This window comes from Pochonia chlamydosporia, chromosome 2 (genome assembly GCF_001653235.2).
Source record: "Pochonia chlamydosporia 170 chromosome 2, whole genome shotgun sequence".
Taxonomy (NCBI): Eukaryota; Fungi; Ascomycota; class Sordariomycetes; order Hypocreales; family Clavicipitaceae; genus Pochonia; species Pochonia chlamydosporia.
In genome coordinates, this window is record NC_035791.1 from 1,540,952 (window position 1) to 1,566,627 (window position 25,676).

At 51.6% G+C, this 25,676-nt stretch overlaps 9 protein-coding genes across 9 annotated transcripts; 4 read left to right on the forward strand and 5 right to left on the reverse strand.

Annotated features, from left to right (window-relative positions):
* Nucleotides 1–1,678: 1,678 nt before the first annotated feature.
* VFPPC_02615 (erythromycin esterase) lies at nucleotides 1,679–3,670 on the reverse strand (the record flags this gene model as incomplete). Its single annotated transcript, XM_018282235.1, has 1 exon — nucleotides 1,679–3,670. The coding sequence occupies one exon, from the start codon at nucleotides 3,668–3,670 to the stop codon at nucleotides 1,679–1,681; it is 1,992 nt and encodes a 663-aa protein (XP_018146618.1).
* Nucleotides 3,671–4,754: 1,084 nt separating this feature from the next.
* VFPPC_17587 (hypothetical protein) lies at nucleotides 4,755–5,063 on the reverse strand (the record flags this gene model as incomplete). The annotated part of the gene is made up of 1 exon (XM_022429283.1): nucleotides 4,755–5,063. One exon carries the CDS (start codon nucleotides 5,061–5,063, stop codon nucleotides 4,755–4,757), a length of 309 nt encoding a protein of 102 aa, XP_022285690.1.
* Nucleotides 5,064–5,181: 118 nt separating this feature from the next.
* VFPPC_17586 (hypothetical protein) lies at nucleotides 5,182–5,529 on the forward strand (the record flags this gene model as incomplete). Its single annotated transcript, XM_022429282.1, has 1 exon — nucleotides 5,182–5,529. The coding sequence occupies one exon, from the start codon at nucleotides 5,182–5,184 to the stop codon at nucleotides 5,527–5,529; it is 348 nt and encodes a 115-aa protein (XP_022285691.1).
* Nucleotides 5,530–6,270: 741 nt separating this feature from the next.
* VFPPC_15530 (hypothetical protein) lies at nucleotides 6,271–7,201 on the forward strand (the record flags this gene model as incomplete). Its single annotated transcript, XM_018293283.1, has 3 exons — nucleotides 6,271–6,469; nucleotides 6,692–6,823; nucleotides 6,885–7,201. The coding sequence occupies 3 exons, from the start codon at nucleotides 6,271–6,273 to the stop codon at nucleotides 7,199–7,201; spliced, it is 648 nt and encodes a 215-aa protein (XP_018146619.1).
* A 2,658-nt stretch (nucleotides 7,202–9,859) lies between these two features.
* On the forward strand, nucleotides 9,860–11,451 carry VFPPC_02617 (MEAB protein; the record flags this gene model as incomplete). Its single annotated transcript, XM_018282236.1, has 4 exons — nucleotides 9,860–10,033; nucleotides 10,341–10,557; nucleotides 10,626–11,084; nucleotides 11,147–11,451. 4 exons carry the CDS (start codon nucleotides 9,860–9,862, stop codon nucleotides 11,449–11,451), a joined length of 1,155 nt encoding a protein of 384 aa, XP_018146620.1.
* A 2,119-nt stretch (nucleotides 11,452–13,570) lies between these two features.
* Nucleotides 13,571–14,683, reverse strand: VFPPC_02618 (xylanase 3; the record flags this gene model as incomplete). Its single annotated transcript, XM_018282237.1, has 1 exon — nucleotides 13,571–14,683. One exon carries the CDS (start codon nucleotides 14,681–14,683, stop codon nucleotides 13,571–13,573), a length of 1,113 nt encoding a protein of 370 aa, XP_018146621.1.
* Nucleotides 14,684–15,562: 879 nt separating this feature from the next.
* VFPPC_13300 (WW domain-containing protein) lies at nucleotides 15,563–16,318 on the forward strand (the record flags this gene model as incomplete). The annotated part of the gene is made up of 1 exon (XM_018291077.2): nucleotides 15,563–16,318. The coding sequence occupies one exon, from the start codon at nucleotides 15,563–15,565 to the stop codon at nucleotides 16,316–16,318; it is 756 nt and encodes a 251-aa protein (XP_018146622.2).
* A 213-nt stretch (nucleotides 16,319–16,531) lies between these two features.
* Nucleotides 16,532–18,670, reverse strand: VFPPC_02619 (armadillo-type fold domain-containing protein; the record flags this gene model as incomplete). Its single annotated transcript, XM_018282238.1, has 1 exon — nucleotides 16,532–18,670. The coding sequence occupies one exon, from the start codon at nucleotides 18,668–18,670 to the stop codon at nucleotides 16,532–16,534; it is 2,139 nt and encodes a 712-aa protein (XP_018146623.1).
* Nucleotides 18,671–19,306: 636 nt separating this feature from the next.
* Nucleotides 19,307–23,164, reverse strand: VFPPC_02620 (filamentation protein; the record flags this gene model as incomplete). Its single annotated transcript, XM_018282239.1, has 4 exons — nucleotides 19,307–19,909; nucleotides 19,985–22,833; nucleotides 22,975–23,086; nucleotides 23,159–23,164. The coding sequence occupies 4 exons, from the start codon at nucleotides 23,162–23,164 to the stop codon at nucleotides 19,307–19,309; spliced, it is 3,570 nt and encodes a 1,189-aa protein (XP_018146624.1).
* Between the last annotated feature and the right edge of the window lie 2,512 nt (nucleotides 23,165–25,676).

Genomic DNA, 25,676 nt, shown 5'->3' on the forward strand with positions numbered 1-25,676 from the left:
CTGCAAGGCTCTGCATGTCGGTCCAAGCGATGGGATCTCTTTGATGACGGCATCAAAAGCTCTTCTTTCTCAAGAAGCCCGCGGAATCTCCATCTCCGGATACCCTGTCAAAACGTGCCCTCCTTAACATGCGGGGGATCAGATGATGCCGATGCTGAAGCTCGCATACGGGTTGATGTGGCCTGTTCTGTAGGTTGAGCTGCAGGTGCAGCAGTAACAATTTGAGCTTGGGAAGATCTTGACCCTGTCAGAGCGCCTTGCATCCGCACTGGTATGGGTTTCAGAGGGCGTGACCGAAACGAAGTTCCATTGATAGGATCATTGATGTCTATCCAGATGGTTGACGGGCCATGGTTCGACAACAATTGGGCCTGTACACATGCTTTAGTCAGCCTCCAAGGCATTACAAGAAAACGAATAGCATTACCGTCCTCGCCCTCTCCAGTGTAAAGCGTTCGACATCACAGCTCGTCTTCTGCTCCCATCGTCGCCTCGTGACACCGCCATCGACCAAATCCACCCTCTTCAACCCCCTCTGAAGTATACCCTCGCCATCAAGTCCATCAACTTCACACTCAGTAGTGCACAACGCACAAAGAGGCGGTTCGACGACATCCTCACCCCGATGCTGCTCGTACCTTCCATCACAGTCTTCCAAACGAGGAAGCACACCGGAACAGAGATTCCGACTTCCACAGAGCAAGCATCCGTAGCAAGCCCGATGCCAAAAACACCAGCCAAAGCTCACGCAGTCTGTTCCGCGCAAAATCAGCTCTCCGCAGACCCAGCATATCGAGAGATTGATGATGGTGATGTAGCAGTCGGTGCAAGTCAGTCGGGCGGACCGCCCAAGCACATGTGGTGGTTCGGTTGATATGCCGTAGCAGAAGGTGCAGGTAAAGATGCTCGGTCCATATTCTCTTCCCATAGCGAAACGACTTTGAAATCGTGGCTTGACGCTGTGGTGTTGACAAAGTTCCTATTATAATTATATCCGTGTTTCTGACTCTTGTTGCCGGCTACAAAGAGTGGCCGGTAGCTGGTCTACTTAATCAAACGAGTGTATATAGCGAAGACCGCAAAGCGGGAATGTTAAGATGAGAGTGCTGAGCGCAAGGTGGAAAGCAACATGAAGAGCCATTAATGACCGGCCCATCTGGAGACACCTGACTTGCGTTCCGTCGATTCGGAGAAGGAGCTTCCCACACTCGCAGCTGCTTTGTATTCTTGATTAAAACACACGACATGATAATGCAATTGGAATAATCAGCAATGTTCTTCATTGGTTAACCTTGAGTAAAATGTCCTAACTCATACAAGCCAATGTCCCCTTGTTATACCCAAACGCCATATCATCCGTTACGCCGCAAAAATATCCTTTGCCAGTGCCAACTATGGCAAGATAATCCAGAATAGAAAGTATGAAAAAAAGAGTACAAAGCGTACACAATCATAACGCAAACAGCCTGAGTTTTGATCCTTGTTGAGCGCGGCATTTAGTCGTCGTATTTGTACAAGTGGTTCGCAAAACACACATTTTACAGTATAATCAGTCAAGACTGACACATCTGCATCACCCCCCATCAAGGTTTTGTTCATGTACATTCATGTACATCATGCCCTCCCCTTCCTCTCACAATGGCCTTTGGCAAGCCCTGTGACTCCTGCTGCAAGTTCCCTAAACACGGCTCTTTGGTCGGGCCAACATATTGAGGCGGCTTATGCTGAGGCCACCTGCTTTCTTTGTCGGGGTTGCTGATACGGGAGCGCGAACCGGTGTGGCCCCGGGAGTTCGGCTGGTTGCAGTCTTACCAGGAGTCTTTGTCAGCCGATTGGTCTTGGTAGCATTAGCAGATGCGGCCTTGATCAGTCTAGGTGCCAGCAGAGCCTGGCCCTCTGGGACATTCTCATTCCTCCGTTTCTTGGCGGCTCGCTCAGCATCGAAGTCATCTTCATCGGCGGTGGCTCGATGACGTTTCTTGTTTTGCATGCCATGAGCCGTCCCTGATAGCAATTTAATGGGAGACGGTGCCTTGTTTTCCTTGTTAGGGTGAGAACTTGGGGAAGGCGGAACTGGGAAACTGCCGGGCATATTGCTAGAAACGGCTGGGCCACTAACATGCCGAACACTAGATTGACCAGGAGAGGCACCAAAGCCAGTGGATGCAGCGTCGCCAAACTTGATAGTGTGGTCGCTGCGGAAGGTGAAGGTGCCGGGCATCGACGGGGACCCGGATATGGCTCGGCGTGATTGAAAGTCCACGAGATGCTTGAGGGGCGAGAGATCAGGGTACAAAGAATGGCTGGCAGTTGAATCAGTCAAAACTTCGTCCAGAGCTGGGTAATGCGTCTCAATAGTCTTCAAGGCTGGTCGAAGTTTGAAGCCGCTAGGTCTCTGTGGCGAAGGAGAATTTTGCGCATTCACAGCGGTTACGACTTCTGGCGTGAACGTTACGCGTTTCGTCAGTTTCCGACGCGGTGTTGTCAATGGGACTGGAGGGAGCTCCTTGTTTACTCTGGGCGGACCAGGCGTCTGTGAGATTTGAGGGTGGGGAATAGCACTCATTCCTTGCTCTGGAGTGTTCTTGCTTCCTCGAAGAATAGACTTGACTTTGCTGAAGCTTCGGGGACTGATGATTCGGCGCCTCAAGTCCGACGCTTTGGACGCACTAGAGGTTAGGCTGCTGACAGAGCCAGACTTGGACAATGTGTCAAAACTCGACTTGGGTGGTGGCTGAACCAAAGAGACTGTTGGTTTTTGAGCACTCTTGGCAGCAACTGGTGAGGGAGCCACAGCGGCCTTCTTGGGAGTGGCAAGTCGAGAGAATATCGAACTGGCCTTTGGTCGTGAAGGCTCGGCAGGCTTAGGGCGTGTTGTAGCTGCGTCATCTTCGTGGCGCTGCCTCATCCTCTTTGCGGTAGATACAGTTGGCTCTCGAGCAGCTGTCGAAAACTTGCCGGGAGTTGCGTTCCCGTTGTGCCTCTTCGGGGCTACATGACTGTCATTGTCCAGGTTGGCGGCAGATGACTTTCGTTTGAGGTTTGTCCTAGGTCGTGCATTCACCATCTCATCAGGACCGGCCTTGGCAGGAGATGGCTGAATGCCAATGCTTCTCTGGGAAGTCGGCGTACCATCCAGATTGGCTTTCGACGGTGTGCGCTTTAGCGACTTAACGGGCGTGAAACGACCTTCTTGGGCTCTCCATGCAGACGCATGATTTTGAATAGAATCCATCTTCTTAAACTCAGCCATGTGAGCAGCGCTATAGCGGCCGACCTTACCCTTCGGCTTCGCAAAGGTTCTGTCAACAACATTGCCGCCACCCTCTGCCTCTCTCTGCGCAACAAGCTCAGCCTTAATTTTGGCAGCCTGGTCACGTATCTCGTTCAGCATACGCTGTGCTTCGCCGCTCAACTCCGTGTCAGCCGACTCACGGGCAATCCGGAAGGTGAAGTTGGACGAGGGAACACGACCAGCTCTGCTCGGGGTTGCCTCCTGACCCTGACCGCCGTGGGAAGATGGTTCAGTTGGAATATCAGAGAAACCCAGCCTAAGAGCTGATGAGGGGGCACCAGTGCTCGAATGATATTTGCTGGGGTGCATTTCGCTGCGAGGAGGTTTCAGAGCCGACGAAGCGGGAGTGCTCGGTTCTGGCAATGGGGATTCCATCGTGGTGTCAACATCAGCTTTCCTCGGCCTGACTCTTGTAGGCGTTTCTTCGCCTTCCGCGACAGATCCTAATTCGGGAGTGGCCTTGCTCTAAATCCGCCATTTTAATTAGCTGCAATTCGCGTAACTATGCTAGTTCGAACCCCAATCACAGACGTTGGGGAAAACAATTGCACGGTACCTTGACAGAGCTAGCCAGCCTGGCTGAGCGGCGACGAGGCGGTGACATGATTGCGCTTGCCAGGTTTCAAGACGAAGCTATATCGATGTTGATATTGAAGATAAAGCTGTTAAGCAAGCCGCAAAGCGGACCAGGGGGGTGCAACGAAGAGGAATGTCTTTGAAGACCGTTGGATGATGTCAAGTGGATAAAGACTGATTACTTGGCTTTGTTGATATTCATGCGGAACGGTTTGTTTATTTCACGTCACTCCTCCAGGCCCCACAACGCAACGGTTGCCGGAAGACAGTGCGCAACACAGTTCATATAATAGCTAACACTGTCCGCGGACCGTGTTTCTTGGAGTGCTTACCTAATCGCAGTTTGGGCTACAATCCCCACGTTTTGTGAGAGAGCCTGCTGTCTGTGGCCATCGTTCCAGTCCTAGGATTTTGTAACGATGAACTATATTAACATCTCGACAGTTTTCCTTCCGTCCAGACGAACACCAATTCCCTTGTCCCACCTTGATTGGCCTGAGTGGGGTTTAGAACAATCCATTGAGCAAAAAATAGTTGTTTCGAACTTTCGAGTCCAGCCTGAGCAACGGGCGAGTGAACAGGATGAGCATCAGAATCAACAAGAAGCACCTTCAAGGCATTGACTGCCAAGGATACCCCTCAACGACATATTTTCAATAACGGAGAATCGTTCATCAACACCTATCTGTTGTATCTTTCCTGTGCAAGTTACAGAACATACAACCAAGTTTTCTCTATTTCTCCTTTGTCTTTCTTGCGGGGTTGACCTACAACTGCCGTTATCGGCTGTAATGGAGGCATTGAAACGCTCCACCCACATCGACCTCACGAGCCCAAACCAAGAGCAAAGTGGCGTGTTTTAATCCAAGGACACATCCTTGTCCTACAATGGCAGGATTACATTGACATGGGAGAAGTTGTATCTGGAAATTCGCGTATGGGAGGGAATGCTTGTAGGTATGTCAACCCCCATTACAGCTGTTTTGTGGTGCGAAAAGCTTCCTGACACGCGGCGGGGAACTCCAAATTGTTCTGGAAGCTTTACGACCAACACGGACCACTTCGAATGATGCGCTGAACCACAAAACGAAACTCGAAGATGCGGAGACCTCACCCAACAGTCCCAGGTGGTTGACATCTTGCGCCTATTTGCTTTCGACAATGCAGGAGAGTAAGGGACACTGTAGGACATCACAGCTGTCTAAAATACCGCCTTTACAAGTGCTCGCTTAACTATCTCGTTCGTTGCCAAAGAACTGAACGCCGTTCACTACTTTGCCCTTCCCTTCTCACTGAGCGAGGGCAAGGGAATGATGTGGATCGCCTTGTTGAAGTGGCGTTTTGCTCATCAGGGGATAAATTTGGCCTCGTGTCTGGTCCGGTCTCGACAGTATCAAAGAGAAAGCGAGGCTGGTGAAAAAAATGTCCTTGGGCAAGCTCATCATCTGTGCGTGCATTGCCCCCGTTTGAGTTGGCGAACAATAGCATCGTGGCTGCTTCCGCTCACCGGAGATGCATTACACGGCACTCCGCCATCTCATCAAGTGGGTTATTCGGCCATGATGCTGTTTAACCGGCGTGCTGTCTTCAAAATCAGTGTCCAATTTTCTGGGAGCATTACAGTTTGTACATATAGCACTGTATGTCAGTTGGCTTGAAATGATTTCATCTCTTCAAAAGTGTCCAAGGAGAGACTAGAAAGGAACTGAAGAACTACAAACTCTCATATGCTCAATGCTACAGCATAATCCACTTGCCCATACAGCTCTTCACGTTTGGCCAGAAGTGCCCCATGGCAGCCGCCTCGCATTCGTCGCCAATCCGGATCTCATCCAGCCTCTGGATTCAGGCTCTTGATTATTCGCCTTTGCAATTCAGCCTCTAATTTTAACAAAACCAAAAACTGGTAGGGATATGGGGTTTTAGGGAGAGAGACGTCACCATACACTACTCCGGAAGGGATGTCCTGTCGACGATCCGGGTGATCAATGGACTTTGCGCTCAATGTCGTGATTGGTAGCGTGGAAGAAATTTTCGCGCGATCTAGGCCGTCACTAGACTCGTGTGTACCAGGCGGGTACTTACAACCAAGTACCAGCCAGGTCAGTGCTTCCAGGTTCCCGCATCAGCCGCATCCAACAGACAGGACATGATGAGAACGGCTTCCACTCTGGACAACTCCCAAACTGCTCAAAGTGATGAACTCGGCTGTCGACTCACATTGACGGATGCGAAGAAGAGGGGAAGGGCCAACTGGCGCGACTAGTTGTCCGAAGCTTGGGTGCACAGCATGAAGTCACTCACAGCTCAAAATATCACGCGGTCATGACAAGCAGTTGTGACCGATTACGGCCAATGTCACAACCCTGGTATTTGCATCGTCAAAGTCCAGATCTTCCATGAAGCTCTGGGCTGTAAAATTGCACTATGAGCGTCAAGTATTATTTTATAGCATCATCCGATGTGCTGTATCAGATGCGCCTGCAGTACAGGGCCAAGATTTGCACCTTGATGACACCTTCGCTCCTGCCTTGGTTGGCTTGGTCTTGTACCCTTTCCGTGTTGGACGGGAAGGTACTCCTGCCTTGGGCAAAACTAGCAAGTCCCCTGACCCACGACCTCTTTTTTGTCCGTAAGGTACCGACCAGATTGTGTTGTACTGCCCACTTCACCATGTCTCGCCCTTGAATCAATACGGACTACTTGGAACCTGGACAACCTCCGAAATGCAGTCATTTCTGCTTGACGTTGATGGTGTGCCAAAAATCCCAAAGTCCCAGACGGGTGATTCGTCGCTTTTTTGTTGATTGGCTGTCGGAGAGTTCTTTCTTGCTTCCGTCCTATCCAAACAGGATCCAGTCTACTGCAAGCCTGTCCAATGTTTCCCAATTGCAGTACCGGACACAACGCCAACCAGCTTCCACCAGAACTTAGCTTCAGGACGTATCCTTGGCTGAACGAACATGAGATTTAAGACTCGCAAGAGCCATCGTCCATCGCTGGGACTAGTGAGGACCAGCTGGTGAAACCCTACCTCAAGGTACTCCGTTTAGAGTTCGAAATCATGCCTGGTGGTCTTGGTCACCTTCCGTTCTGTATAATAGCAGCCAGCTATCGTCTCACGGAAGCAAGGAGTACCATCAAACAGCTGGTCAGAACGCGTCGTTGCCTGGGCTAGGAAGATCTGAATCAATAGTGAGAGCATTCAAAGCGCCCTTGGCGTGTAGGATCGTCCGTCGTCACCGACATACATCCACACGCATGTCTTTCCAAGACAAAGTGGGATTCAAATTCGGATTTCACGATGTCCACCTTTGGGGGCGCAATTAACCCAACAGAGAAGGCCGATCCGTGACGGGTGATCATTGGCACATTTCGCACTCCATGTTCGACAGAGGGTGATTTACAAATTAAACACACTAGTTATTCAGCTCATCAACATGGTTGTGGAATGCCGTCTCTTTTAGAGGCTGTAATAGCTGAAGCCAACTCCAGCTCATCCATTGTACTGTAACAGCGGGTTTAAAAAACACTCCTATTATGGACGAACTCGCCATCAAATCTCCTCAACGGAAGCCGGTTCGTCGGGTCGACCACTGGGTTCTAGCACACAGCCTGTCATGTCTCAGGGTGGCAGAGCAACTACAGAAACACCAGGCCTTCGGACAGGTACTCCGAGGGTACAACGAAAAATCCGCTCTTTTGTACCATCTAGGTCATCAGATTGAGAGTTCCTACAGGTTATTTTCAGGTAGCGACGTTGACAACAACGCTAGCGGCAGGTCGGAAGAAGCCATGGTCTTGCGCAATCAGCCCTCTTCTCTTCGCCGGTTGTCGGCGCCAGCCAGCATCCATCACATTTCCATTCGAGCTGAAGCAACTATCACCTGTGCTCTGCCGTAAGTGGCAGTCCAGTGGCCGGACTTATCGAACCTGTTTAGAAAGCGGTCTTGGTGAAACATGCGGAAGCGAACAGATTGTTTCCCAAGCATGGAGGTTGTGAAAGACTCATATGCCAAGGGCAAATAGACATTTACATTGGCAGTCCTCCATACTCTGCACTCAACATCAACCTGGATGGCTTCGAGGCGATGGTGCTGAAGACACAACTGGACCCATGACTCGACAGGGGCCATGAAAAGCGGGGAGGTCACCTTCAAAGAAAAAAAAACGTGCCTCTGTGGGCTCGTTTAGTCGCCCATTGTCCTTGTCTACAGAGAGGAAAGCGTGGTGTACATGGTACTGTGCGCAATGTACTTTGCAGCCAGGGCCGATGTTGTCAGCCTGATCCAAGGCCGAGGAGGACCATGTACTGGTATTTCCGCCTCGCAGTGGATTGCTCCAGTCGCCGTGCGAGCCGTCGCCATGTTTCGCGTCCCAAGCTTACTGCCAGTCCTCCCGCTGCGTCCGCTCGTGGATGTGGACTTGGAAAAGAGTGAGTGAATGAAATGGTGGGCAGGGCCCACGATGAACGTTTCCAATGGACAAAACCGAACAGGGAAGCAAGGTGATGATGTGCTAGGCAGAGCCCGGTGGGCTTTTGTCAATTGTCACGTTTTGTGGACGGTGGATGTTGCAGAGAATCGCATTTCAACCAGATGCTGTTCTTACAGAGGGGAACTTCGAACAGGACAGTGCCCAGCTCGATGGGTGGAAAATGGCGAGAGAGCATAACAGGCAAGGACGAGTGCAACGAGCACAAAGACGGGCTAGACGGCGTGGCATCCGGTGAATCTGCGCTGGCCTGGCCCTTGATGAAGTCTGGTCCAGGTTGCCCCCAGTCTGCTGCAGGTTGGTGGGCAGTGGCGGTTGGTGGTTCAAGCTGGGGTGGGCAAGGAATGCATCCGCGCACAGAGCAGGGCATCGAACATATTGATGCATGACCAGGCCGGCCGAGTTCGCTCCACCTGCTGGGGCCGGTTGGCGCTTGGTTGACGCTTGACGACGCTTGAAGGGGGGCATGGCGCTGTAATCGGCCGGGGGTGGAGGAGTGGAGGGACGAAGTGGTGAGTGAGTGGATGTCATGATGATGGGCTCTCCACAGAGCCAACAATGGACAAGGAGTGATTGATGGATGAGTGAGGTGGAAGACTGGAAACGAGACCAGCCAGAGAAGAGGAGCACACCAGACTGGATATGAAATTCCAGCACAGGATGGGGCGAACGAACAGGCTGGCTGACGCTTTGGAGGATTTCCGCCCAGAGGCAGAAGGCCATCAATGGTTCCAGTCGAAATTGTACCAGGGCGGACTCGGCCAACGAGGACATCGACATCGAAGTACTTGGCTTGACCAGCGCCAACAACAGCAAGGACACAGTACCAACGGCACCACCAGACCAGACCAGACATGACCCCTCCTCCTCCTCCGCTTTCTGCAATTCCATTCCATTACATAAAAGCGACCAAGTCCCTTCTGCGGTCCAAGTCCCTCCATGCCACCAAACTGCTATCATAGATCCAGATCCAGCACCGATTTAGAGGGCAACAATTGCATCTTGTTCCTCGCTGTATCCTGGGGGACAAAGCATTTGTGTTCCTGTCAAGCCTGCGCTTGCTTGTTCTTCCCCACGTTTCCTCTCAACTAACTAACTGCCTTTTCCTGGCACCAGCAGCCGCCACAGACGCGCCGTCAGCTTCCTCATCTGCACTGGGGTCGACTTAATTTTTTTTTTCGCTCGCTCTTCCCCTCTTCTCGTCAAGTTGTTGGTGCTTCCCCGGCTCAGTTCCCACGCTACACCAACTTATCTACCAAGCAAAATCCTCCCCGTTATCACAACGACGCACAAACTCCCGGCTTCCTCCTATCGCTGCATTGTTTGTTGCCCCGGACCCTGATACTTTTGTTTGCCTTACCAACAATTCGGTTTCTTCCGGCTTCACTTGACGATCTACTATCGTCACTCAGCACCGTTTTGTTTTTCCTGAAACCGGGGCGCTTGCCGCACCGCGGCTGTCATCTTAGAGGCCCTGCGCCGCGACCCTAAGGAATGGCCGAAGAGATGTCCATCGATAACAAGCCCAACCCTCCCCGCGACGAGTCTGACGACTCTGTCGATTCAACTCCCGAAAGAGAGCAAAACGCCTCTGCACCCGTCTCTGGTAACAGCAACAATGCTGTCCAAGACGCCCAGCAGCCGAAGCGGAAGGGTGGTCGCAAACCGGTGAGTGATGAGACATTGTCTGCGCATTATCTGCAAATACCCCTCCACCTCAGCTTCTCACAGCTACGATTATGATTCACCTCACCTAAGGACTACTGCTGTAGCCGTCACCATTGTCACATCTTTGTGTGTTTGGGTTTCCCGTCACTTGCCTCTCTCCCTGCACATCTGAGAAGTTCTCGTCACTTTTCAACACAACACACCGTCTTTCACAATTCTACCTCCGCACAACTCACTACGAGCTGCAACAACCTCCCAACTCGTTTTATGCCGGAATTCGACAAATTGCTGACACAACGACTCAAAGATCTATGCTACTTCAGAGGAGCGCAAGCAGCGCAACCGGCAGGCACAGGCTGCGTTCCGTGAGCGCCGGACTGAGTACATCAAACAGCTTGAGGAGACTATTCGGGTACACGAATCCAACTTGCACAACCTCCAATCCGCTCATCGCAATGCCGCCGACGAATGCTTGATGCTTCGGTATAAGAACTCGCTGCTTGAGCGAATTCTTCTCGAGAAAGGTCATTCCTTTCCAGCACTGACACCCTAGTAAGACGATTGATGAAGTTAACATGGGTTGTTTGAATAGGCATCGATGTTCAGGCCGAATTGCAAGCCAAGGCCGACAGTCCCAATCTCGGGCCTGCGCATGTTCCCCAGAACATGGTGCAACCGCCTCCAATTCAGAGACCTATCATGAATCGTCAGCATCACAATCGGAAGTCAAACTCTAGCATTGCCCCGAAACTAGAGCCAGGATCCGGCTTACAAGCTCACAAATCCGCCACCTCTCCTAAGAACCGTCCCACGCCATCATCCCACTCCAACTCACCCAGCAATGGCGGTTCAAACTTTTCTCCTGCCCCGTCTGACAGCGCTTCCATGCGAGGCTCCATCTCGGGGCTTGCTCGTCAACAACTCTCTCTTGGCGGTGCTGCTCAGCCTTCTCGAACCTCTTTGCTGCAATCTGGTACACCCCGCAGTGTCGCCGGTGCGGGAGCCTCCTTTTACCCAACCCCGGCGTTCCAAAGCCAGGTTGAACCACTCGGTAAGTCTATGAATTGTCGATGCATGAGTTCATTTCACAGACCTAACCACTCCCTGTGACAGACACCGACTATGATAACCAAGCCGACATGGTTGACGACTCTGAAATTGAGACCCCCAGTGGGCATGGTGGATTTGGCGCCGCCTTCAACAGCGACACCACTCAGCCGATGCTGCTCTCTCCCACCTCGACTGGCCCTGCCCATCATGAGCAAGGGGGACATCAGGCGTCGGTGTCAAACCACCACTTCCCATCCATGACTCAGCTGCTCGACCACCAGAACCTCGACTGGGACCCCTTCGGACTGAGCGCCAGCATGGCTTTCCCCAGTCAACAATTCCCATTTGACCAGGCGAGCATGCGATGATGAGGCATGGCTCATCGCAGACGAGGAGTTGCCCTTTTATCGAACTAATCTCTTTACATCGAACATACCCCAGCTGGCGCAAAGAGATTTTTAATACGGCAACACTTGACCTACAAAGGAATACGATACACGGATCACATTTGCTTCGGCCAAAAACGATTCACCGAATCGCCGTGCCCGAGTGGCAGTCGAAGCATCAAATCCACCACGGATATAACACTTTGCCTGGTGCACAGTACGAATTACCCCGGTTGAAATGCCGGAGCTACTACTAAAAATATGGTGTCAACCGCTCCTTCGCTGCAGAGCAAGTATTAAACGCATACATAATGCGAGTATACAAAGCTCTGCCGTATAGGTATCAACAGCGACTTGCGCGGAAACACGCAAGCCCTTGCTCTATGCTGAGACGCTGAAAGACAGGAGCATTTTGCCTACGCCTTGGAACGAATGTTTTGTTACGACCTATCTTATTTGGCTGCGCCGATGCTATTATCAGTACTTGTCCTTTTTTATAAAAAGTTATTTTTGTTTGGCCAAGTGTTTTGTTGTGCCCACCACCTTCGCCAGCTGGCTCTTCGTGGCGTGATGTCTGCGCTCCTCCCAGGCAAATATCGGCCAGCCTGGTTCTATCCGATCCGCAAACCAAACCCGACTCTGACTAATATACCCAGTGGCTCGATAATATTCAAAAAACAGTACGGATTTAAAAGCTTTAATAAAAAACGGGGCTTGGCTCAGCGGTTGATCAAAAGTGATGTTTTCTTTTTTTCTTAACCTGTTACTACTTTTTGGCGTCTATTAGGGCATGGGGAAATACTGTCGGGAAAAGTTTGAACGAATACGGACCGAAAAGCGAAAAGTCACGAGAAGTTATGGATCTACAGCTACGGTTATGACTAGGCGGGTTTATTTCTACTTCAGTTTTTTTCATATTCTTTTCACCCGGGCTCAGGAATAGCCCTTTTAGCGTTTTGCATGGGATTATCTGGACTCTTTTTGCATATAGGTCGTGTATGCTGGATTGATGCATTCTAGTTGTTTTGTACTTGGGTTCGGGGGTTTTGTAATCATTCTGGCAAAAATTGTGTTTGGAGCCTTCATTGTACAATACTACTTTATCTACAGCGTACGGGCAAGCAGCGTCTGTAATGGTGTCAATTGACGATTATGGCGTTCAGGGGTCACAACGAAGGATAATTGGAGTCTTTTTCTCACTTTCCTTGTCGCGTCAGGCTGTCTAATCAGTTTTCGGTTGGTGTGGCGGGCTTGGTGTGGTGTGTCTCAGGTCCAAAGTGGGAATGGGAGATTTCTGTGATCACGAGGACAACTTGAGGACGGCGAGCAGCTCAGATGCTGGTCTGGTTCGACTGAATTAGCCAAGGCCATCATAACTAGAGCAGGCTGGGGAAAGCGGGTCAATGTAATGGTTTGATGCTGGTGTTCTCCGAACGATGGTACCCAGGTATCCAGTGCATGAAGAATCGGGTCTGGTTACACGTAACCTGCAGGTTTGGTACGGAGTATCCATTTTGGAAAATGGACGTGGTAGTTGACTCAAAGGACGAGATGGGATGGGACATGGACGAGAAAAAATGACAAGACACAGCGTAAGTCCGTACAGACGCATTATTGTGCCATTGAGTGCGTTGGACAATGTCGCACAAACCACTGGGTCATGCATGTCTCGCAGACTAGGTATGCTTAATTCCCCGGTTTCATTGAGTGATCCACTGGGCATTGAGTGATTGTGTTTGGTGGGTTGTGTTACCTTGCTGCATGGTGAGGAGATCAGCAGACGGGTTTGGTGAGTGCAGTGGGCGGTGAGCGAAATACTGCGTGGGGTTTATTTATGCTCTAGGGTATGCGGACCATGAAGTTACTTTTGGGATGGACAGTACATTGTGTATGATGTGTATTGCAAATTGCAAATTGCAGATTCGGATTTTGGATGCGCCTTTCTCAACCGCGATATGATTGAGTTACTTAACTTGGGAGATGTCTCGCTACGGGTTCTGACGAGGGACTACCAAATGACCTCAAGTCCAAATCAATATAACTACATCCTAACTTACAGGACATATTGAAGCATATAAAATCCCGACACGGTCACATCACATCATGAAAACTCCAACACCAAACAAACCACAAACACCAACAAACACCATGAAGCTTCCATCCTCACACCCGCACTCTTCGTCTTCTCACCCCAAAGCTTCGTCACACCCTTGCCCCTCTCCGCACCATCATCAATACTACACACAGCACCGCACAACCCGCCCTTCGCAGAACCAGAACCATCCCTCCGTAGCGAACGCCCCTTGCTATCAGTCGTATTAAACACCATCTCAATCCACTGAATCTGCAAACTCGACTCAGCGCCCACACTCATATTCCCGCTCCAACTACCCCCATCACCCCACGAGTTGAAGTTGATCCCCGCCGCATCACGGGGCACCTGAAACGTGATATTGGCAATCATCTCGCCGTCGACATACCAGACACTCGCGCCAGGCGTCCAGTCCAGCCGGTATACAGCCCAGTCCGACCACCCCAGCCCTCTCGGCAGGGTAGCATTCCTCGTGACATCAGGCTTCGTTGCCCCGTTCTCCGTGTACGACGGCTGATTCGTGCAATGCACGTTCTTCCTCGGCCCTTGCGTGACAACCTCCAGATCTGCCTCCTGAATGTCCGCGAGTTTCCCGGCATCGCGATACGTAAAGAAGGCGGATACGCCGCCTGGTTCGCCGACTGTTCGCGCCAGCAGACGCAGCGACAGGTACTGGTAGTTGGAACTCTGGGACTGGAACTGCGCTGCTGTTTGGAAGCTCGCCAGCCGCTTCGTGCGTAGGGTGAGGTGTGTGGCGGAGTCGGTGCTGCGCTCGATGTAGATGTTGTTGGGGGAGTTGATCATGAGGACGGTGGCATCGCCGGCGAAGTTGTTACCTCCGCCTTTGGAGTTGCTCCATGTTTGGAGCTCCCATGATTTGGTCCAGGCTTCGGACTGGAAGTATTTGCTGGTGGGGGGCGCGGTTGGCGTGTCTTTCGGGTTGGTGATGGCGGCGGAGACGGAGGCGTGGGAGGCGAGGTTGCGGAAGTCGAAGAAGAGGTGGTTTGAGAAGTAGGCCGGTTCGCTGGAGTTGGTGAGGAAGCAGTCGCACGAGGAGTCGGGGACGAGGGAGGACTGCACGAGGGCTATGAGAGATGCAGTGGTGGAGAGGGAGAGGCGCATTGTGGGTGTGAGTGCTGCGTGATGCTTCTCAACTGACTGGACATTGGCACAGACGCATGGCAGTCAGTGAGGCCGTGGCAGTGCGTTGCGGTGGTTGGGAATATGAGGCGAAGATGAGATGGGTTGTGTTGTTGTTCTGGACATGTATGGTTACACTGATTGCTGGGAGTATGCACGGGTCACTTCAGTCACCTGGAAGTTGCTTTGCTGAGCTCATGGTTCATGCGGCTCGCCTTGGATGTCAGCTAGAATATTGACGATGGATGTTTGCCGTGCTCAGGAGTCAGGTTATATGTCGGCGCCTGTGCATCCTGAATCCCAGACCTGTTGATGTGAAGATGATTGCCTGTTCAACTTATCGAGTCTCTTAGTGTGGCGTGTCCACCACAGCACCCTGTGTATATCTTTGATGCCATCTTTGTTGGACCATCTTGATTGATAAACAGATACCTCATGTCCAGAATCAATTGAGTCCCCTACCTTTCTATCCCTTGTGAAGGAAGTTGTGTGCAGGTATTCAACCAACAAACACAAATGACGTCTGTCGGACCCAATTTTTTCCGCGGCCGGGCACCATCGTCACCATGCATCCATCCGCCTTGCCTCTTTCGTCACTCAACTTCAACCCCATTAATACATAATCAACAACATCTCACGGATCGCAAATCGCAAAAACCTCGGCGCATCACAACTCCCCAAGGAATCCAAGCTTTCGCAAAACTTCAGCCGCGACGCAGTCCCACACCGCCAGCATCAACTCCATACCGATTCGCTAAGTTCAGGTCCATAAACGTATCATGACAAACGTTTTCTCTCCGGGATGCTCACCATTGTAGAAGACAGATTCGCAGGCTGGATAGATCTCCACGCTCCCTAGCCATGACTGCTTCGCCATCGCCAGAGCGCTCGCCCGCAAAAGACTCCCACACCCGGTCCAAATCCAAATCACCACCTCCTTCAGCAAGCGCAGACCCTCCAGAGCCGGAAACACAAACTTCCGAATCAGACGTAGATTCCCAACAAGAAGACGGTGAAGTCGACGAAGACGCGCCCCCGGAAGAACCACCACTCCCTCAAGAGGCGCCTCCCGCGCAGGACGACGGCTGGGACTGCCAATTCGACCCCGGCACCCAAGCATGGTTCTTCTACAACCGCTTCACCGGCAAAACGCAATGGGACAACCCGCGCGTGCCGTCAGAAAAACCTGCCGCCTCCGCCTCCGCGCCCGTTCCTCAATCTGAACCCCCCGTGAGCGGCTACAACCCCGCCATCCACGGCGACTACGACCCCAACGCGTGGTACGCCCAGAAATACAACCAGGCCGATGAGCCTGCTCCTCTACAGGCGCAGGTGCCCAGCCTAGAAGACGGGTACACGTCCACCGCGGGGTTCAACCGCTTCACGGGCCAGTTTCAGCAGGAGGACGCAGGGCCGGGGCGACACACCGACGACGCAAAGTCGCGGCGGCAGATGAATGCCTTTTTTGACGTAGATGCCGCTGCGAATGCGGACGACGGCCGTAGCTTGAAGGCGGAGAGGGCGGGGAAGCGCATCAGCAAGTCTGAGCTGAAGGCGTTTAAGGAGAAGAGGAGGGCGAGGAAGGAGGAGAAGAGACGGGCTTGGTTGAGGGATTGAGTTTACTGGGGTTGTTTTGGTTGGCGTTTTGGGGGGTTTGGAATTACGGCGTTCAATAGGGCTGAGTTGAGTATATACGTTGGATTAGGCCTACTATTATTGGGGTATATGAGGTTGGCTATTATTTCTATTAAGCGTCTAGATAGTTTTGATATCCCAACCTGCGTGGCTTGCCACTGCTAAAACACTTTTCCTACCATTGCGCCGATAATGCTACTCATCTTCATCTTCGTCTTCATCGTCGTCCAGCTCCATGTTTAAATGGACGCTTTCATCGCTGTCGCTGTCATCGTCCTCATCAGGAGTAGGCGCTTTCACAGCAGTCGTATCTAATTCCTGACGCTTCGACTCCGGCTCCGCACTAGCATCTTCATGCTTTCTCTTTGAAGGAGAGTCAGGTATAGCTTCCGCCACACTAAACGCATTTGGTGTCGTGCCCTGAAACACATTCTGTTGAATCGGAAGCTCGATATTTGAAGCTGCCAGTGCAGGTTTCACAATCTCCTCCAGAGGTTCACCTTTCTCTTCCTCAACATGCTCATCCTCATGCATTTCTTCGTCCTCCACCTCCGCCACCTCCGCGACGAGATCACTGCCTCCTAACACGCCGACGCGAAGATTACTCCGCAGAATTTCAACGCCCTGATCGTGGGGGTACTGCTGCGACAAATGCGGCAAGATGCTGGGGTACATTCTCCCGCGCTGGTCCTTATACGGGTTCAGAACACTAGCTAGCATGCCGTCACGGCTGCGTGTAAGAATGGCAGTTTTGTCAAGAAGACCTCTGTGCGTGGGTTTCAAATGCCCCTGCGGCAGATGGGACAGCAGACCAACGAGCAGTTCCGAAGCAATGGCTTTATGCTCGGCGTCTAGATGCACCGCCGTCTCGGTAGAAGCCTGCGGTTGGAGGAAGAGATCTGCATTCGCGAGACCCTTGTCTTTTGATGCCGCCTTTTGGGATTTGAGAAACCCCGCGTCTTCTTGTAAGTCGCGACAGCAGGCGGCGATGATGGGTTCTAGCATTGTGACGGTTGATTTCGACATGGTTGGCCCTGTAAGAGGGAGGATGCTACTGAGTAGTTTGCATCCTGTGGTTCGTACCTGTGGGTTGCTGATTCCAGACTTGAATACCCGGACTAAATGGTCGAGCGCTTCTGGAATGAGCGGAATCATGGCCCGGTTGAACCGCTCGACCATGGTCGAAAGGAGTTCCAGCGCTGATATATGGATATCGGGAATGACGCTCCACAGCTCTTCTTTTTCGTCGCGGCCAATAGCGGCGTTTGCCTGCACCGCCTGCTCCCAGGTCTGGCTCTTGGACATCTTCGCGATGAGGCAGACCCGCGAAATGGCGTCCATGAATGCGCTGACGGGGATAACGACGGGTGTTTTCGTAGCATAGCGCAGACAGTCGGACAGATAGGCGAATATACCTATTATGCGTTCGGCGCCGGAACTCACGCCGGACCAAGCTGGTAATTGGTCTGTAGAGTCGCCGCCGCCGTGCGGTTCACCCTCGGGATCAACACGAGAGCGATTATATCCCGATGTGCCCTCCCAAGATTCGTCAACAGCCCTGAACACCTGGTCGGCAGTACCGTGCAATTCCCGAAGCAATCCATCCACAATCTTGGCCCATTCCTCGCTTCCACCCGCCTTAGCTGCCACGCAGTGCAACGAAATAACCACCTTCCTTGCCGCTCTCCGCAACGACACCGGCACAAGCACCCCATCAGACAGCGTCGGCGCCAAATACCCCCTCACAGCACCTCGGATCTGCGAGCCAAAAGGCCGAAACGTAGTAGGATACAAAGGAGCAAGACTTGAAAACGCCTCGCAAACCGTCTCAGCCATACTGAACGGCGCAGACCCCTTCACAACCTGCAAGCACGCCTTGACGAATTCCGGAATCGTAGGCGTGCCAATCTCCCTAACCAACGTCTGGTACGGCCGCAGAAGCACATACACGCGCGTCAACGTAATCACCGCCAGTTCCTTCACCGGTAGGGCATCGCCCTTCTGCACAATGGCCAGCAGACCACGCACCCAGGGCTCAGAAGCTCGTAGTGTTTCCCACCCGCCTACATCGATCATGGCCTTGATGAGTCCAATGGCTGTGAAGCGTGCTTCGCGACTCCGTCCTGTGAGGAGGGTGGTTATGCTGGTTCGGAGTTTGTGAATGAGCTGCGCGGTTGGGGAGTCATGTTTTGACTTTTGTTCCTGGGGCGTGGACAGGACTTGTTTGCAGTGGAGGATGTGTCTTGTTAGGAGGGGGAGGGATTGTGGTAATTGTGCGGGAGGGAGGGTGAGTTTCCTGCAGAGGACCCGGAGGTCGGGGGGTGTTGAGGCCATGGCTGGATAAGTGATGGCCGTATTGGTGAGATGTGAGTTTTAGTGATGAGTGTCGTTGATGTTTCTTGGTGTTGTAACTTTTTTTTTTGGCTGCCGAGTTGGTGCCCCACAATGGGACTGGGCTCCGAGTTCCAAGACTTTTGACATACCCTGTAGCAATGGGGGGATGTATGTAATCCCGATTTTACTGTGAAGTCTAATTCAATGATCTTGAAAGATTTTAAAGACACTATATGCTGTGTTTAGGAGCTACAATTGTGATCATTATAATTACCAGCATAGCGATAGTTGAACGCCGAGAGTTGTGTCGTGACTACCAGGTCCAGACTGCATTTGTGATCTCGTCAATGCAGAAGTAAAACTGCAGCAACGCTAAATGTCCCATTCCACGATGCGGCCGTGGTAACTGGAAGACGTGCTAAACTGCTTCTTGCTGAGTAGTGGAGGCATAGGACGAATAACACACACATCCCACCCAATCCCATGTTATTCCAGGTTGGAAATGCATTAATTAAACTACGTCTTTGCTTGCTGTTGCATATAATGTGTACATGGACTTTTAGACGCACGAGAGTCCGTCGGCTCACGCGTCACTGGCATCTTCCTTCTTCCCACAACGTCCATTCAGCCTCACCCTCAAATTATATAACCGCCATTGCCTAGGCATCGCCACTCGCGCACGCCCATGGCCTCTTCCAGCTCCACACACCACCATAACACTTCTTTGGCCTTGTCCGGCTGTCCGCTCTCTTCGTGAGCTCGAGCCAAAGCGAACCATGCTTCAGAATTGTCCCAGCCATTACCCAACCGGGTCAATCCCGAGAGAAGTGTAAAGGCGCGCTCCCTCGCAGCAAGACGATCTACCAGTGGCAGATAAGTGGCTTTGTATGGCACAGGTAGTTGATCATGCTTGCTTTTAGCTACCGTGTCCTCAAGTGTCAATGAAGAAATGGGTGCCGCAATAGACGGCCCAAGACCAAGCGGCGATGACGGCAGGGTGCCAGCAAATCGTTTGTGGTATGTTTGGTTTGGTGGCTGAAATCCCTCCTTTTCATTGTGATCCAACCCATCTAGAGCCGGCATGGTCGGAGGAGGAAGCACCTTCTCGCTGAAAATGTCCAAGAGAATATTGGATAGTCCAACAGTGGCTGCAGCATGGTCAGGCGAGTGCGTGAGCGCTGTTTCAAAGTCCGACTTTGCTTCAAATGGAAGGCCCTTTGCGACGCCCAAGAGGCCGAGCTGGAAATTGTTAGCATATTTGTTAAAAGAAGCGGAACAAGAACGAGCAGAAAAGGCCCTGGCGGAAACACATACCTCGGACCACACATCGCCCCAGAGGTCGTCCATGCTCTTTCTCTCAGCCCAGCCGAGTCCCTTCGTTGCACCTGTGTTAGCTTGGTCTCTCGCAGCCTCAGACTCCATGCCCGCCAAAAGTTTTTGTGCCTCCAGAACCGCAGCTTTACCATCATCTAACATGGAAGCTCGACGATAGAAGCCAGCAATGGAAAGCCAGATTTTGATTAATAGAGAAATCTTTTGGGCTTTTGCCTTTTCTTTCGAAAATTGTATGAGAGGCAGTAAATTGGGAGACGCATGGGTAACATCAACAGTCAGTTCTGTAACATCAGATGACTTTGATGTAGCCGTCATAACTGAGTGCACAGAGGACACGGTCTTGCCACGGGTCAAGGAAGGGGCTCGTGCAACAGGCAATTTGTTCAGATTGAAAAAATCGGGCGAGTCACCTTCTGTCGTTGGAGTAAAGAAGGTCTCTCCATCCAACATGGTGGGCTGGTGAGAGGTTGCAATAGCCGTTACCGGTCTGGTTCGACTGCCACTTCTGTCCCTCTTTTTCAAACTGTTTCTCCGCCTGGAGTTGCTTCGCTGTCTGTGGGTGCTACCACGTCGCGAGGTACTGCCAGTGCCATTGACATTTTCCTTCTCATCCGTCACTTGAATTGCCGGAGTTGCTGTACGAGAGCTGTGGGACGTTGCGGGTCTCGAAGTTGGCACACCGGATTTCTCGCTCACGGTACTACTGCTGGGTTGTCTGGTTGGCGGTCTAGATCGATCTGTCTTGCCTCCAAAGATGCTGCCCCGGATGCTTCGAATAGTGCCTGAAGTTTTTGGTGGCAGCGACGGGGTAGGGGATTTGATGGATGGCTGAGCAGGAAACGTGCCGAATAGGCGTGAGAACAGTGAGAGCAGCTCGTAGCTGGCGTTGACAGCTGCATCTGGTCCCTCAACAAGTTCAACGAGTGCCAATTGTGTCATCTTGACCTCCAAGATGCTTTCCTTCTCAGAATCCTCCATGTCGTCGACTAGACCTGGAGGATGCAGTTCCGAATTACCATTAACTTCGACATCTTTCAGATGGTCGCTACGGCAGTGTGCTTCGGTCTTACCAAAGAGAATGGTGGAATCCCCAAATTGTTCCAAGGCGCCTTCGCATGCCCGAGCAGCCATGGTGTAGTCTTGCCTGGCACTCAAAAGTAGTGCCAGCAGATGCCACACGGGAATCAAGGTCCGCTCTTGCCAATATGGCCCGTGGTAAAGACTGTAACGTTCCTCCTGGCCCTTATTACACAGCAACGCAGATCGAACCAGCTCGATGGCAGCCGTAAGTTCCCGTCTCTCGGCAAGCAGGAGGGCCAGACTAAAGAAACTCCTGATATCCTTGGAACGGCCAAACTCTGCAGCCAGAGACTTACGAATACAGCGTATAGCCTTTGATTGGATTTCGGTTCTCGAAGCTGCTTCATGGGTAATTCTGGACCAGTGAGCATGGGACAAGCCGATGGCTTGCCAGGACAGGGCAATGATATTCGGTGCAACAAGCGTCCTCAACTCCATTCTAGGTTCCTGATCATGCGGTGCGACTCCGTTTTCAGTGGATTTTGTATGTGGCAGCCTTGATAGCCAGTCTTCCAGTTCTGCACCCAGCTGACGAGCCTTCTCTCCTGCGCTTTGATGCCCGTAACGACATAAGGCCATTACAGCTTGCGCTATGGTTTCCAGCACTGTGCCGTCGTCATCCAAGCTCGCTTCCTCGTGTCCCGTCTTGTCCACGCGTGCTTTGCCCTTCTTCACAATGTCCAGGTACGAGTCGAATGCTTTGAAGGCAAGGTCGAATTCTGCCAAGGCAAGGTGGACGCTGAATAACGATCGCAGAATCGAGGTAGAATGATATGTCCGAGTTGCAGCACTATACAACGTCTCGAGAACATTGCGACTTAGCGCAGCGCGGCCGCCCGGACCAAGATCTTGCTCTCGCCAGCCTCGGCCGCAAAGAATTGTCCAGTTGGCCATCACCCGCTTCACAAAGTCTTCTACTTCTTCCCGATCTTCGTCTGCTCTTGGGAACGTTGTCTCAGTCAGAATGAGCGCCCGATAGGCAGCCTCAGTCTGCTTGATCTCCAGCCGAAGTTGAGCGCGAGCGGACAAGTCTGGCGAAATGGTGTCGACATGGCCGCCTACATAGGCCAAGTCGTTTTCTAAAATACGAGAAAGTGCCTCATAGTATTCAGCCCATATTCTTCGTCGAGGAACGGAACCTTTGAAGCCAAATCCGCCAGTGATCGGCGCACCCATTACGTCCCAGTATCTGGCCCAGGCACGGAAACTGGCCAGGGAGTTGGGGTCATCAAGATTCAGCTCTTCGTTCTCTACAGCCTGGCTGGACAGCATGCAATACTCTGTTAGGAATAATTCGGACCAGTATCGGAGCTGCTTGCGGACGCCATGGCCACACCACACTCCATTCAATGAAGGCGTCGCAGATTGTAGGGCGGAGAGTGCAGCGGCCCTCTGATCGTTTCGCATTAGACAATTGGCCTTTAGGTAAGCAGACTTGAGAGCACAGAGGTTGGTCCATTCTGAAATTGTATCGGTTCGTTCCTGTGAGATGCCCTCGGCCTCAAGACTGCTGGGGAGGGTTGACAAGGCATGGTGGTATTCACCGACCACCCAATGCAGCCAACCCGTGCAGACCTTGGCTTGAAATCTATCTTCATGATGGTGATGCTCCTCCTCAATGGCGGCAGCTAATTTGGGAAACCGGCTAGCAACGTCGAGGTCTTGGGCAGTTTGGGCAGCAGAGGGTCGAGCGCCGGATGATGTGGCCTGAGAGATGGCGGCTTCCGTCTCGGCAGCAAGAGTGAGGGCTAGAAACGAGGTCAAAGTAAGCCATCTGGCGGTACCACGGAGTGAAAGAGAGAGAGAGAGAGAATCCCCAAATAAGAGCCAAACAAAGCGTTCGAGGTTGAAAGGTAGAATATTGTGAGCTCATGGCGAGTATGACGTACATTGTCTTTCGGGAGCATGCTTGCGAACCTTGCGCACCAGCTCGGGCACAGCTTCCCAGTTTCCCTCGCACCGAGCGCTGTTGAGCTGGTCGATATAGCTTGCGGCTTTGGGCTAAGACAGGTATCAATTGGTGTCAGTCTTCATCTGTTTCAAAAACGCAGAAAATTGTCTTGCAAGACTCACATTCATGTTGCGACGATGTCAGGGGTCTTTGACTAGCAAAGGGGGAGCTCCAACAGCATCGCGAAGGGAAAGGAGTTTTGAAGCAAGGGATGATTAAGGAACAGCCTCAGGGACCGAGTTCGACTGCGGAAGGGTATAGGAGAAGGAACAAAACAGAACAAAGACAGCAGAGAAGGCCGCCGCGCGAAGATGTGCGCGATGCGGATGGAAAACGAAGGCGGGATGGATGACGGATTGTGGACTGTGGAGGCGGCGTCACAAGCAAAGGTGCGGGATGGAGCTTTCATCTTGGTGGTCTGGCTTAGTGCTGGCCTGGTTCGGTGGCTGTTGAGGCCAGGCGAGGCAACCAGAGCAGAGGATCTGATTGACAGGGTTGCACCTGCCAACAATGGCTCAGAGCACACAAAGCACGGAGCAGTGCCTGACTGGACCCACTTGAGCACCAAAGGACAAGTGCCTGGCTGCCCACAGTGGAAGTTGAGACGTTCAACTGCATGTGGTCAACTTCTGATCAATCTGACTGGTCCTTTTTGCCAGCCTCTTCGGGTCATTGCCAGCCGTCAGCCAGCACCTGAGGAGTAATAATGTCAAATTCAATAATTGACATCGGGAACAATTTGGAGTCAAATTGAGCCATTCCACCACTGACCGTCTGTGTGCCTCGGACTTGCTTGTGGTTGCTGCAGGTGCTTCCCGTCTAATGAGCCCACCACCAATCAGAAGCCCATGTGGAACCCCACGAACCAGGGCTCCTCCAAGCCGAGCGAGTCGCATTTGGCGATTGGCACTTGACGAACGGGGCGGCGGTGAAAAAGTTGAAGCAGCCTCCGTGCATAAAAGATAATAAGCTGGTGCAAGGCCAAATTGTCAATTTGGAAAATTCTTAAATTTACAAATAAAATATCCGAGCAGCGATATGAGAAGCCATGACAGACGGCGTATAAGTGGGCGGAAATCGTAACTACCTGGTATGTCACTGCTTGGAACAGCAGCCAATCAATTGAAAAAAGTACACAATGATGTAATGGCATGAAAATGAGACTCATTTAGTCGCGAGTTACAAGTGTTCCCGGAGCATGATTGAATCCCATTCTGCCATGTTACTTAAGCAGCCACCACAAAATACTTGGTCCTGCCACATTTCTATGTGCAGAATGCCTTCATTTTGAGCAAATCCCCTACAGCATTGTTCCAAGATTGTCGTACTTTATATTTCTCGACGCTTTGTTACCAGTCAACCGTCAATACTACAAGATGGACCCTTGATTTATGTGGCGTTGAGTTTGATGTCATCGGTGCCGCGTGTTGGTGAAGTGAGCTGAGTATGAGTATGGATACCCCGGCTGGATAACCTACAGAGACAGTATGCTTTTGTTGATTTACTTGGTTCTAAAGGATGTGTAACTTGGCACTTTATATTGTATGTATTTTTTCTTACACATTGCACTGTAATAGAGGCTACCCCTGTCACTATTGAACCTCCCTTTACAGACGTCACAAAAAGTTAGGGAAAGAAGCAGACCGGTCAGCTAGATTGGAATAGTTCCGTCAATGGTGCCCGACGTCATGGTACGTGTAAGCACCGTTGAAGCAACCCATCCAAGAAGTGGCCGGGTCACACCGTGCCGTTGGCGCATCTTGCATTGGTTGTTAAATTTCTGGGTTGTTACATTACTCTGAAGTGTCGTGGAAACGTCTGCACTTGCTTAGTTACCGCACATGATTGCTGTTATTAACTTCTTATTCCGTGGCAGACAGTGTACTGATCTTTGGTAATTTGTTTCGGGGATGACGACCGATGACTTGTCTGATAATTGACGTCCAGGGGAAACTCGGCCGCAAGAGCAAGCTAGCGACAATTGCTACCATGTGAGGTTCAGTGACAAAAACCACAACCGTCTCTGACGGAATAAATTAGCTTAAGTTGGAGGGGAATCAGCTGAAATCACGTACTTTATTCCATTGGGCCAAACGAAAAGGAGAGCCGGTACCGCCCAGTGGTAGGGGGTCGAGTGCAGATCGTAAACTCACTAGACTCATCAAGTCCATCCAACAAACACCGATCTGATAACGCCGCCGAGACTGCTGGATTAGGGGCCAAAGGCCACTAACTACATTTCACACGATACTCAACTGCCAATGTGTCTAATCATACCTAGTATGCCCAACCACACTGTAAGATATTCAACCACATTGTGATATACTCAACCACATTGTGATATACTCAACCACATTGCGATATACTCGACCACATAGTGATATACTCGACCACATAGTGATATATCGCTAGACATAATGTAAAGCACCAAGGTACGTAGATACCTCGCTGCAAACACACATTGCCACAGGGTCACGTACACACACTGGGACTTACACGTTCACACACCACCCTGACCATTCACAGCACGAACATCACAATTCATCACGAAGCAAAAATGCGTGAAACCCAATTATATTTCCCGTCTCTCAGCATTTTATGCCCGAGACCTCAACGCTGCCAAAAAGAAATAGGTATCAA